The following is a 14,199-nucleotide window of genomic DNA, read 5'->3' on the forward strand; positions in this document are numbered from 1 at the left end:
CCTGACCTTCAGGGAAACAGGGGCTGCATTAAAAACAGTTCTGTCATTCCAGTGATTACTCAAACCCTAACACGTAGTTTTTTCCTGACAGGCCAAAATATGTCCTTTAAAGCCAACAAGAACTGTGTACAATGAGCAGACAAAAGGTGACTGATTAATATCCTCAGCTTTGCTGTCAGAAAATAAGCAGTAGATTTTCCTGGGGGGAGATGAATGTCAATGTAAAGAGGAAAAATTAAAATTTGCTTGTTGGCTAGCTACCCACCTCATGAAGTGAATCTTTGTGATTTAGAGAAGTTCTTTAAGTAACCATTCAGCACATGATTTATTTGGTAGAAAACTTTTCCTCTTGTAACTTATCTCTCCTTTGTATACCAACTTCAAGAATTATTTTTTATCTCTATACAGCTAATGGTCACAAAAATTCATTAAGCACAATAATGCTAGATCACTTTTTTGGTCTGCTATAAATACATAAGAAATAAATAAAACATATTGAATTAATATTTTTAAGCATTCAATTGGAGTGAATAGGCAGTAAAATGACTGAATTATGTCATTTATAAACAACTTGCAACCTGCAGCACAGACAAATACCTGAATATTGTAACAGAATACTTTTGTAAACCTCTATTCTACAAGACTTCCTAACATTTGTGTGATTTTAGAGTTAATAAGGCTTAGTTTTTAACCAAAGGTTTTGTTGAAAGTTTTTAACATTTGTAGATTATGTTCAAGAAGCCAGAACACTGTCCAAATTTGAGAAATTAAGAAGCAGAGCAAAGAATTTCCTGACCTTTCTAATAACAAATAATTGGATACAGATCTTAGTTTGAAGTACAGTAATGATCAATCAATTGCCTTAAACATCAGAATTTTCATGAGACACCTGGAAATACAAAGCTCCACCAGAATTCTGTCTGACAAACAGACATACTTGCTTAAGTCAGTATTACACAGCTTTCAATATTTTCATTCAGTTATTAAAAAAAATGTATTAAATTTGTTTGTGTCTTTTACTTCCTATCTGCAAATTAATTAAAAAAATAATCTCAGCCAGTCATATAAAATGTAAATATATTTCAGGAATTGTCTTCATAGAACAGCAGGAGTTACAAAAAAGTGCACAAGATCTGTTGGTTCATAGTATGAATGCAAAGAAAAGGCCAACACACAGACTCAAAATAAGATTAAGAAGCAAGGAAATTAATATACTGCAATACAGATATTATTCTATTCAGATATTGCTTATCTGCTATTTTACTTTTTATTTTCAAGCTTATTTTCAGTTCAGAGATGAAGTATTACTCTCTTAAGTCAGCTGGCTTGGCTTCTCTCAGACCAGTGGATTCTGAAAATTCACCTTACTACCTTAAAGCGATTCTTGTCTTTCACTCTTCAGCTCCCTGGGCCATCAGGTGCAGGCAGCTCCTCCTTCACATCCTGGGCCAGTGAGAGGAGACAAAGTGCAAGCAGAGGACAAGGGAAAAGCTATGATCTGGACCCTCCTTTACACAGGGAATTATCCCACTTCTCCTTTGCTCACATATCTGAAATACTTGCAATACACCTCCAAAATTTCAGTCGACCTTGGATCACGTTCAGGAGCAACCAACAAATGTGGCAGTTCCTTGGAGCTCTTGCAAACTGCACTTTGGGAAAAAGCTTTGTTTATATCCACTTACTTCAGCATCAGCCAACTGAAGCAAGCTGTTCAGTAAATGGGCCAAAGCCCCATGTGAAGTCCATAAAAAGTGGAGCAGGGATAGGTCCAGCCTGTCTTTTTACTCCTAACAGAGCAGCATGTACCCATTAATCTGATTTTAACCAAAAATATTGCAGAAGCAATGCAGTTGTACAGGTTAGGGAAAGGCACTGCTATGCTTCTGTTGTGTAGCTGAGAGATCAGGGATTGGGAGCTCTAATCCTAAACCAGAGTTTACAGGACATTAGGCTCTACTCCTTGCTCTGATGCCCAGGTAACAAACGCAAATGTGGATGCATACACCTACACGTGAGAGCCTATGTACAGACATGTGCATATATTCCACCACATCAGCAAGATGTTTGAGCAAAATAAAATCCTTAAAAAAACCCCAGAGCTGTACTACCTCATATAAGGGAATACCTCCACAAGCCTTCAGTATAAAAACAAACACTAGGATTTTTAAACAATTAATGCAAAAAGCTGGCAAACACCTCCTGCGCTCACTAAGGCAGGCACAGCCTGAGGGGCTGGAATGTGCCAATTAGTGCATCTTGGGACAATTAATGTGCTGGGACTCCTTACAGGGCTGGGTGTTTCCAGAGGACTCAGGTGATCAGAAGCCACAATGCAGGGCCAGAGGTTACTGCATGATGAACATCAGGCAACAGAAGACAATACAGATAAATAGGTCTGTGAATTTTGAGCTTCCATCAAAACAGATGGACTTTGGATACTCAAGGACAAGTGCTTCTTTACTCAGTTCTAACCAAACTGAAAGATTTTGCTTCCCTCTATAGCTGTGTCTCAGTTAGAACTCTATGGCACATGATATGCATCGAATCTAAACCAAAAATAACGTATATTTGTATGACAGAAGTGAAAGCAGTGGCTTGCCATTTAGCCCTACTTCAGTGCTGTCCTGGATTGCCAAGCAAATTGTATTCTATTTGCCATCTGTACTGCAATTGTCTTCTGCTAAGTGGGCAGTTTTCCTTATCTCTTCCACAACCACTCCTCCCTCCCAGGAGACACCTGCTGATAACAGGCTATTGAATGTCACTGCATGACTGATAAGAACTACAGCATCCCACTGGGAGATGCCCTGCCCAGAGGGAGGAGCCAAGCATTCCTAACTGGATATAATCTGAGATCCTGGGACAGCAAGACAGCTTCTCCACTGGATTTCCCAGAGGAACAGCTCCCTCTTCCACTGGCTCTTTAGAGGAAGACTCAACCCTTCTACAGGATCCCTGCTCCAACAGAACCACACCTGCTACTCCAGGAGGACTGCAGCCACAATTCCAATTGGACTGCTACCAGCACCCTGACCCACAGGGTGTCAGGTTGTGTCCTGACTCTGTCAGTGTTGTTTTAGTTTACTGCATTGTTTATTTTATCTTTTTATTTTCTTCCCTAATAAAGAACTGTTACTCCTGCTCCCATATTTTTGCCTGAGAGCCCCCCTTAATTTAAAATTCATAGCAATTCAGAGGGAGGGGGTTTACACTTTCCATCTCAGGGGAGGCTCCAGCCTTCCTTAGCAGACACCTGTCTTTCCAAACCAAGGCAAGTGCCTTTTTATCTGTGGGCTACCCTTCACCTCTGTCCCCTCACTGTCCACCCCACCAGCAATAAGTTGAAGCATTTTTTTGCCTTCCTGACATTTATTGCAGAGGAAGGCAAAACAAGACAACACAGTCAAATATACCTTTAGGTAATTAATAAAGGTAACTCTGGACATGATGTGGATGGACCTTTGCTGGGGAAAAACAATTCTGTATAACATGTGCACTTGAATTTGACTCAGACGGATTCTTCAAGGTGTTACAAATGTTGAAATAAATCTCTACAAGTTTGGTAGCTATGAAAAATGTCTTTGAACAGACAGGACAGCCTGACTCCTGCTCAGTTTTGATACCTGCTTTGGAATAGTGGTGGGTATGAGATAATCATGACAGAACAAAGAGTTAAATTCCTGATTGAAATTTCCTTCACATCTTAGATATCCACATTCTTAAGGTGTTAGCTGTGTCAACATTAAAAAAAAAAAAAACAAACTGCTTTTCTCCTGTAAAAATCTTCATTTATAATAGAACAGAGAAAATAAAACTAAGGCTGCAGTATATAATTAGAACTGCTGCCAACATAGTGCTATATATTTGTAAAAACCTGGGTTCATATGGCATAATCACAATGCATGCCACATCTTCATTTACACATACATTCATTTGCCACAAATTCTCCCCTAGCTTGGGTGACTTTCTTGGCTTCAATACAGAGGAAGTTACATATATTCTTGTCAGCATTTTAGCCCGATGCTGTTGTTGCTTTTTGTTAAGCAACTTTCTACTGATTCAAATAATCCCCTGCTAACCAAGTGCAAATACTGCTGTGCCCATGGTTTGAAGGGTTCTACAAACAGATTTTCAAAACAATCATGACACAGAGTGCCCACTACCTTTGCAAGTTGGTACCTGGGATGCCTCTGTCAATCAAAAAAAACCCAAAAAACCTCTCCAAATCCTAGACAAGGCATTTTCCCTGAGTTCCTTCTAGGAATTCTCCACATAAGCTGCTACTTAGACCAGTCCATAAAGTATATTTATACTCTTACAGGTTTTGACCATTTCCTCTGCCTCTTATGTAATTACATAAAAGCTATTATGCTACATGATTTGGAGTTAAACAAGTCTTTCACTTCCAACCTGAACACAGGCAGTCTTTGTAAATCTTATGCCAGAAAAATCTAGTTCTCCTTATGTATGACTTTTTAAAAAATTAATGGATGTGTGTCAACTGGTCAAAAAGAGAAAATGGTTGGCTGAAAATTTTGAATATGCTCTATGAAATGAAAGGAATTTATACTCCAACCAGATAAACCAAAGATTTTGTTTCTTTGAAGGTGATATTTTCATATATATCTACACTGGAGGCCTTACTGACCCATTCATTTATGACACTTATGATTACTTATGATAAGTTATTTTAATAGTAGACCTACTTTCACCTTCCCCACAGCTTACCCTTCATAAACAACTGACTTCAGATATGCTCAAACATCCTTATGGATCGTGTTTTGCACTGGATTCTGTTTAAATTGTCTTTCCAAACCAAACAAATCCTGCTAAAAGGAAATGTCTCCACACACAGCATAATGGAAGGAACTCACCCAACTGCAATCTTAAACAGTAGCAGAGTGAAACTTCTGAAGGTAAATTCTATTTCCCATAGTATTATTTAACCTATAAAAGCAGGGAATATAGAAGCAGAGGCCAAACTCATTATTTCTACATCCTTCTCAGGACAACATTCCCCATTAGATTCAAGCTGAGTGATTTTGTTTATTGAGAATACTGAAATTTGATCTCAGGCTGCTACTGCCATATGAAAGAGGTTTTTAAAAATTATTTTTTGCTTATGTTTTTATAAAGAGCTTCAAAGGGGAGAAGTGTGTTATTTTTTTATCCTCCTACTGAAAGCAAATCAAAGTCCCTTGAGCTACATTTTACTGTTTATACACAAGCATTAAACTGCCAGGATATAGCCTGAATAGAACATCTGAAAACAACTTTCAGAACATTGCAACATTTTATAACAAGACCAATGCACTGACTATAAATCACACTTAATAGAACACCAGTACATTTTCAGGTTCTCAGATAATATGGGTGGAGAGGAAAAAATTAATGGCCTTTGTGTGCATAAAAACTGCACAATAAAGTTCATTTGTGAACATAAAATAGCACCTGTTATTTGTACTGAAATGTTTTCTATGATCAGAGCTCAGATCACTATTTAAAACTGATAGACAGCATTTATGCCCCGTCTTTATGTTACTTTATGTAATAAGAAATGCTATAAATTTTAACTGAACCATTAATTTCTGCTTTTCAGCCTGTGATGGACTTCAAAGTCTACAAATATGTATGCAGAAAGGTATCATAATAACAAATTGTTTGAAAAAATGAGTGAAAGATCTGAAGATCTAACTCCTGATTCTGTTTTCCTGTGAATTTTAAGAGAGGTATGAGGTTTAGCAAACTTTATCAATTTCTCAGTTCATGATAAAACCCATTATCCACTGATAACTCACCCTCTTCTGCTCTTTCATATATTCCATCAGTTCCTCTGTTGTCCTTTTTACTGCTTCCTCAATTGCCTTTTCACTTCGTTTCTGCTCCTCCATTAATGCTTCCTTGATAATTTCCTTTCCAAAAGAAAAGCATGAAAGTGTATATGAAAAAAAAGTCACAAATGTGATAAAAGGTCATCCCTTTTCCTCCTGCTGAATTTAATTGCCTCTACGCTCTTTTCCCAGTCATAGTTACCCTAAATGTATGCAGTATCTTTATAAAAATTGATAAATTCAGTACTAAAGGGTAAATAAGTGTGAGAAAAAAAGAGAGAAATAATCACTTTAAAGCTATATTAATAGAAATGCAATGTTCCCTGAGAGCAGAAAATAATAAAGCAATTCAGGGTTTACCTTCCATCGGGAGCAGGGATGGCAGGGATTTACCCCTTGCTGATATCAGGCCAGACAATTTCAGTTGGAAGAGACCTGCAAGATCATCTGCTCCAGCTGCCTGAGCCCTTCAGGGCTGCCCAAGAATTATCAAGGGATTCTCCAAAAGCCTCTGAAACACTGACAGTCTTAGGGCATGACCAGCTTTCTGGAAGCCTCTCCCAGTGTCTGACCACCCTCTTCTAAAGAAGAGCTTCACAATGTCCAGCCTGAACCTCCCCCGATGCAGTTTTGAGCCACTGCCACAACACCAAAGTCAGTTTCTAACCTGTGATCCAAACTATCAAAGCTTTGTGTAAACCTATACAAAAACTTGTCAAAATCGTTAATTTGCTTCCAAACTTTGGGAATTGCCAGGGACATTCTGTACCCAGCAGTAAAAAGCAGCAAGAGACACACACACCCCCCCCCCCCCACCCCCTAAATTAGTATTACCCTATATCAAATGCCTTACAGCAGAGAAAGCCAGGAACCACTTAAAACATCCCTGTCACCTGCAGCATTTATTTAAGGAAACCAATTGCTGGGCTAAAGTCACAAAACTGTCCCAAAATTGAAGTTCCAGCTTCCAAATCCACTCATGGAATAAGCAATGCCATTACTAATCCAAGTGTTCTGTTTCCAAGATTCAAGAGAACAAAATGACAAAACTCAGATTCCTATAAATCTTGAAAATGCAATGTTTTCAGAAAGCACAAAAAGCACCCAATAAAAGTAATCACATGATCTTAAATTATTTTTCAGGGAGATCAAGAGGAAGATGGAGAGTGCCTCAGAAATCAGGGAGAAATTGGCAATTCCAATGCCTTTGTTCCAGACATTCCAAATTGGAAGAAACAGAAACACTAGTGGTGCACTTGAAGAATTAAGCAGGAAATGGAGAAAACCTCAGTGGTTCAAACAGGAACACAACATGATTTCTAGTGTATTTATTCACATGCATGATTTATGATTTTTTAAAATTTTTAAATCAAAACTTTTAGAAAATCAAAGGTAAATGTAAATGGATTCCTTATTACTCTTCCCTGGTTAGACATCACACTGCATTACCCACAGATTTGTTTACAGGTTTGCTTGACTGCAGAGCAATACAGACATTTTATGATACGTATTTACAACTTGGATTTGGGGGAATGGGGAAGGTTGGCTGGAGGACAGGTGGAGTTCTATGGTTTTGGAAATACAAGATATTTATGAAGTTGCATAATTCATCCGTATATTTAAGAGTGGCATTTTACAATATGCTATTAGTGTACGAAAGGAATAATCCACCGAATTGGATCAAACTAATTAAAAAAAAAAATCCCTTCAGTGGAAGTTATTCAACTGAAAAAGAAAGCTCTATTTCTTACCTTTAGTTGTTTGCTCTATTCAGCCAAAATGGAGTAGTTTCTGCAAAACTACACTTTTGCTATTTTTATAGCAGAAAAAGTCTAAAATCCCAAATTAAAAATGTGTAACTAGGTAGTCTCCACTGTTCTGGAACACACTACACATGAAAACCAGTTGTGAAAAGTGATTATGATTTTTTTTTCTATTTTAATTCAGTTTACCAAAGAAAAATACTGAGAAAAAGGTTTCTTTCACTACAGAACTCTGGCAAGACTAACAGAAAAAGCAGCAGAAAATTACATATTACAGAAATATGCTGTTCTTATAATTACATTCTCATGCCAGTTTGATTTGTCAAAAGATCCCAAAATACTTTCTTGTGTTGGAATGGAAAAAAATCCCATAATCTGTCCCATTAAACTCTTCAAAGCAAATTACAGAACTGATAAACTGCTATATCTTAATATCTAGAAAATGTTACACCAATAAATTACAATCAATTGAAGTATGTTAAGTATCCTTGATATGATACTTGAAACGCCAAATAAGTATTTGGACTATCAAGTCCAAATAAAAACACAATTAAATTCTACAAGTTCATTAATAAAATGCAAGAAAACAGAGACCACTAGCAATACCCTTATGGAACACTAGTTCATTACACTGACATGAAAACAGAAAAAAGTAAAATTGGAAAGAATTCTTTTTCATTTCCGCTGGTATTGGCACAAGCCCCCTGGGCTGTGGTTAAATCACCATCCCTGGAAGAATTTAAAAAGTGTGTAGGTGTGGCACTTGGGGACATGAGTTAGTGGTGGCCTTGGCAGTGTGAGGTTAACAGAGGGACTCAATGGTCTTAAGGGTCTTTTCCAACCTAAGTCACTCCATGATTCATCTACCACATTCTAGTTAACCAAATTAAGTGCTGGTGTATCTTCCTAATTTGTAAATAATTCTCTGTTTCAAACACTGATCACCTCCTGATACCACCTGAAAATCATCTCAACACTCACGGTCACCAGACAGATCCTGTAGCCACCAGACAGGACAATCTCATGTGACTGCACAAAAGGACTCCTGCTTTAGCGGACTTCATCCCAACGTTTGGATTTACCAGACTGCTGGCAGCTGTCCACTACACTTCTGATTTGGTGGGGTTTTTCTGTGATTATTCACAGGATGAATCATACAGATCTGCTTCTCTGAGATCCCAGTATCTGTTTCTCATCTGAGCTGAAATGTTACTCTGCTGACTGGATTCAGGAGAAATGAAACAGTTCCATAAAACACACAGCTTTCTTCACAGGTTGTGTCTTAAAAAAAAAAGGCCCTACAGCACTCCTGAACAGGCTGACGCGGTTTGCACTGTCCCATACCTGCAGTTCACAATGGGCAAAGAGAGAGTCCTGTGAAACAATGACACTCCAGACTATCCAAAGACAGCTTTGCTGTGATATCAATAAATGGAAAGAAAACTCTTTTATCCCTTTCACTCAGTTCAGAAGTCTTCAAAGAGCAAACACTGCACAATAGTTCCCTAGTCAACTCAGTCATATACTTTTGATCTTAATCATTGATCTTAGTTTTTCCTTCTGTGACAAGAATCCACACTTTTATACAACCTTCCACTAAGTGCTCTCCTCTAGGTACTAGTCACTGTCGGTTTTTACTCTATTTCTGTCATTAGAGTATTTACTATTAGTTGATAGTATTTATTATTAGTTGATAATTTTAACAACTAATATAAAGGTATTTAAATTCAGATATTACCTATTACTGTTGAACAAAGCTTTAGCTGCAGGTCCGTTCTCTCAGCATGTATCTACTTTTCCTTCCCCTCTTTGCTCTTTCCTCTAGCTATATCTACCTTTAGAGTCTATCCTAACTTAAATTTTGGTTGCAAAGGTAAAAATTTGCCCTTATTTCATCTTTAACTAGAAAGGGTAGAGGGTTATTTCAGCCTCTTAGTGCTATTTTAATAGACTCAAGAATATGGAAAAACCCAGTTTCCTGTAAGAAGGTAAGGAAGAACACTCCTCAAAATGGCACTTGAGGTGCATTTCCTCTCTCCCCTCCCTTTATTTTTTTTTACATATTTGATCAGTGGCTGGAGTATCAAATTATAGTCACAAAGTTGGCTTCGTTACATGACCCTCTATACATTGGCTTGACATGACACCAGTTAGAAGATGAAGAATACCTAATCAAAAATAAAACACAGATATTCAAATATTCAGTTGACTAATCACAGTCAGCCATGTATTAAAAATGACAACCACATATAAATCTTTAGGAAGACAGAAAGAAAAAGCAGTGTGCATGATACACCAGAGAACTCAGACAGTATTTAAAAAATAAAACAAGCCATATGTTTCTTTGTAATTTTATAGGAAAATTCTTTTGTTTCCACACAAGGATCAGGTGGCAGCACTAAACTTTATCTAGGAAACGCGACCACAGACTGCAATGTTAGTGGTTTTTCAGAAAATAGTAACCCTCAAATTATAATGTCTGTGGTTACAAACTACTACAATCTACTTCTGAACTCAGACATGGTTAAGGTCTGTAAGCTGTGAACTATTCCTTTTCCAGACTTTGCAAGCATATTAAAAATAAACTCATCTAATGGCAGGGATCTCTTTCCACTCAGCCCTACTGAGTTGTGTCCTTCCTCACACATTCAAGATTATGCAGAATTTTCTTCTAATGTGTCTCTACAAAAACTGCCCACACTAATGTTTCTGCAAGATGGTGGAAAAACAAGAAGAAAGTAAAACTGAAAATAATGTTTTGTTACCTTTTTGAGAGAAATGTAAGTACACACTCCCACTGGAAGCTGAGCAATAAAGGCAGGAGGAAGAGGAAAAGAGGTCCTTTGAAGAGCAAGTTCTTCTCCAACACATTGTGTGATACCATGCTATCAATAGACTATTCAGTTAGGAATTGGGATATAGAGGAAAAAAACCCCTGAAAACAACTTCTTGTATGAGTCCACCAAATACTGAACATAAAGAGCAATGTTACAACAGTCCAAGCCTGTTACTGAAAAAACATTTTGTCTTCCAAAGATTAGCACTGAACCACCCAATCAAAATCCTATGGGGTCGTAAAAAGTTATTTCTGAAATTACATTAAAAAACATGCCACTTTGCTAAGTACTTCAGACACAGAATAGAGGGAATATTTCAAATCCTGATTCCTCCACAGGACCCTGCAACACTTGTAAAAGATGAAAAAAAAACAAGTGAACAAAGAGAGATTGATAAACATAATAGTTTGTATTCCTTTAATTGACAATGCCCTCAAAGCTCTGTATATCATAAACACAAAGAGCGTTGAGGATAAAGAAATTAAACTTCAAGGAAGTTAAATTATTGTTGCATCATGTTAAAATCCTCCCTATTAAAAAAAAATCATAGAAGAAGGGCAAGCAATGCCAATATAGGTAAAGTTGAACTTCTGGTAACAAATACTATAAACAGAGTGAATAATGAGGAAAAAGAGACAACAGCAAACCCTGAAACAGAGGCAAAAAGCAGTTTATAGCCTATTTAAAAGAGAAAGAGTGATGGAGTAAAGGGCTGGAAAGTTGCAACAATAATTATAGCAGTATTTACAAAGTAGAGAAAAAAATGCAATAAAAATAAAGGAAAAGTGGGAGCTCCGAAGATTGAACCTTGTTTGAAGATTGTACCTTTCTTTTTAGATATGATATTTTATCTCCTACAGATATGATTCCAAATGCATGCTGTAAACAAAGAATTATATTTACAATTAGATCTGAAACAAAACCATGATTCAGTTCAGAGCAACAAGCAACAGGGTTGGTCTTGAGGGTGCAAAAAGTATTTGGGAAGTGGGAAAGGAAAAAAGAAAGACTAAGAAACCTTTGAGTGATAGTGGTGCACTTATAAAGAGACATCACAGAGATTTATCATGGTTCATTGTATACATAAATAGCTCACAAATGGGCCATGGAGGAAAAAGTGAGTTAGGCTTCCAAATTTGATATGAACCAAGAGGCAATCTTGCACAGAACGCATTCATTGGACAATGAAAAGACAAGACAGATGTCTAATCCCCATATATTTCCTCTCTTCCCCTTATAATGTCCACCAAAAAATTCTTTCAATACCTACTCATTTGATGCATGAGAAGTGAACTGTTTTTTTTACATATTACAGGGCTAAGAAAGGGACATTTAAAAGCTAATAAATCTGAATGAAAGCTAGAGTGGGAAATACCTTTTTAGAAAACCTTTTTTCTTTCTTAATCCTTACAACCTTCTCAAATGCAGGGCAGTGGGAAAAAAATATTTAGACAAACAGTAATTTTCAACAAGAATTTAATAGCTAATTTTAGCACTTGTAGAAAATAAACAAAAGGCAGATCCTTAGGAACAAAGGCAACAGCTTCATGTTTTTATTTACATATCTTTTATTCCCTTACACATCACTGGGTATGGAAATCCTTGAGAATTTTAATACCAAATTCCTTCAAGCTTGCCAAACTACCAGCAAAAGCACTCCCTCAAGTAGATGAGAACCAAAAGAGTTGTGATAATGTAGCAGGTAAGAAGCCACTCATTCTTTAGGATTTAGGTGATCTATACATTTTTATTATATCTTCTAAGCAATGGCATATGCTGATATTCATAAATCCATGGAAATTCATTAAACATCATTTAAACAATAAATTCTTTTTCAATTATCTAGATGTTTGCCAGTAATATTGTATTAATGCTTTCTAAGACCATAGATTACAAATGTATTGCTCTGCAAAGAATACGACAACATGAACATTCAGAAATGTGAACATACTCAATTGTCTTTAATTCTTAAAAATTTACTCAGCAAAGACCACTGAAAAGTTCCTTCTTTATTTTTTTTTTTTTTTTTTTTTTTTTTTTTTTTTTTTTTTTTTTTTTTTTTTTTTTTTTTTTTTTTTTTTTTTTGGTCATAAGTGTTTCAGTTAGCTTCTCTTGCAAAAATATTTTTTTCTCTGTATATCTCAGTATATCTCAGTTGTGGCTTAGCTGAATGAGACACCACAGCCTCAGTTTTCCTGAAATACTTTCACATTGGTAAGATGATTTTGCCTTACTGCTTTTCCTCATGTCCAAGAGGAAGCAGAGTTTATGTTAGTTCTTTTAATAAATTAAAGGGCTCTTTTTTTTTTTCTTTTCTTTCCTAAATATTTTCAGCTTTCAGAACACTTGAGCACTTGAGTCTCTAATGGATCTGCTGTGTGGATAATGGCAGAGATGAACTCAGGCTCTTTTTCCCTGGAGAATTAGGGTAAACTACACTAGATTATATACAGTATTTTAAATTTAGGCCTTCAGGAAATGACAAAGGTGATTCTTTGCTTCAAATGCCTTAGCAGAATTATTTATGTCAAGTTATGAGATGGACTTAAATTTCCAGGGCTTACCCTGCAGCTGCTGGCTTTCCTTTTACTTGTAATGAATTTATTTTAAAACAAAAATAGTGGTGCATAAATTCTCTTCTGTTTCTTTTACTAATTCTCTTCCACACCACCATGGATTTCACCTCCTTTGTGTAGCTGAGTATTTGGCTCTGTAAAATGATAACAGCTGCCATGCATAGACCTCTGGGCATTTTACTTATGGGAGCTACTCTTCATTCCCAACTTCTTATTAATTTAATACAGCAGCCTTCATTCAGAATTGTATGGATATCATCATCCTATAACCCTAAAGAATTTTTGGACTTCAGTTTTTTTCAATGAGTAAAAATAAACGTAAAGAAGGATAGAGGGAATAGTCCATTGTTTTTTCAGTTTAGAGTGGTATCCCAGGACCTTCACTGCAGTTTTGGATTCTGGGGTAAAAAGCTTCTGCCTCAGCCAAACTACCTCTCATGCTTTCTCCTTATCTAGAGGATACCCAATTTTTATTTAAATAGGTGTTCTAGAAAAAAAAAGTTCTAGTGGAGGAATTTCACCACTCTCAACGCTGACAACTACCAGACATTCAACTCTCCTTGCAGGGAACATGCCACTATAAAAAACACCAGGAAAAAAGAAAATACTGGAGACATGCCAAGCTACATCTAGTCTCTTAAACAGATGAGTTCCTAATCTATGATGACTTTTCAATGTGTTGAAAGAGGATCACGAGGTTCCTGTGCAAATGAACATTATCTTTAATCAAAAAACTACTAGTTCTTTTCAAGGAGAGCTTGTTCTTCCTGATTTAAAATGCAAGCCTGCTCTTCCCCCAAACTGAGAATGGTCTTCTAAATTAAAAAAAAAAAAAAACAAAAAACGAACAAACCAAACAACCAAAAAACCACAAAAACTCCTATAAAAGCATGAAGCACTGAAAAACACAATCATAAAATCTGAAGATGCCGCCAGTCTCAACCAAAATGGAAGTCATCTGGACTTTTACTACTTCACAACCTCGAGAGCATGATCTAAAAAACATTTTTTCATTTCCCTGGTGATGTAAAATATCTCCTTTATCCCTTTAGAGTTATAAGGCTTCAAAAAATAATACATTTATTTTAAGTACAAATGCCATGTCTCTAAGTAAAGACCCCAAGTCACTAGAACAGTCAAAGCTTTCATGAAAAGCTTTCATTAAAAAAAACACAAAACAATATTATTG

The 14,199-nt window shown here is 36.5% G+C and overlaps 1 protein-coding gene across 2 annotated transcripts in view; it reads right to left on the reverse strand.

Annotated features, from left to right (window-relative positions):
- CCDC91 (coiled-coil domain containing 91) overlaps window positions 1-14,199 on the reverse strand; it is a 115,911-nt gene that overhangs the window by 20,866 nt on the left and 80,846 nt on the right. For both annotated transcript variants that reach the window (XM_038154189.1, XM_038154188.1), the window contains exon 12: window positions 5,802-5,915. In XM_038154189.1, coding sequence (XP_038010117.1) covers window positions 5,802-5,915 — 114 coding nt within the window. The remainder of the gene's footprint in view (window positions 1-5,801; window positions 5,916-14,199) is intronic.

The sequence above is a fragment of the Motacilla alba genome, chromosome 1A (assembly GCF_015832195.1).
Source record: "Motacilla alba alba isolate MOTALB_02 chromosome 1A, Motacilla_alba_V1.0_pri, whole genome shotgun sequence".
In the NCBI taxonomy this organism is placed as follows: Eukaryota; Metazoa; Chordata; class Aves; order Passeriformes; family Motacillidae; genus Motacilla; species Motacilla alba.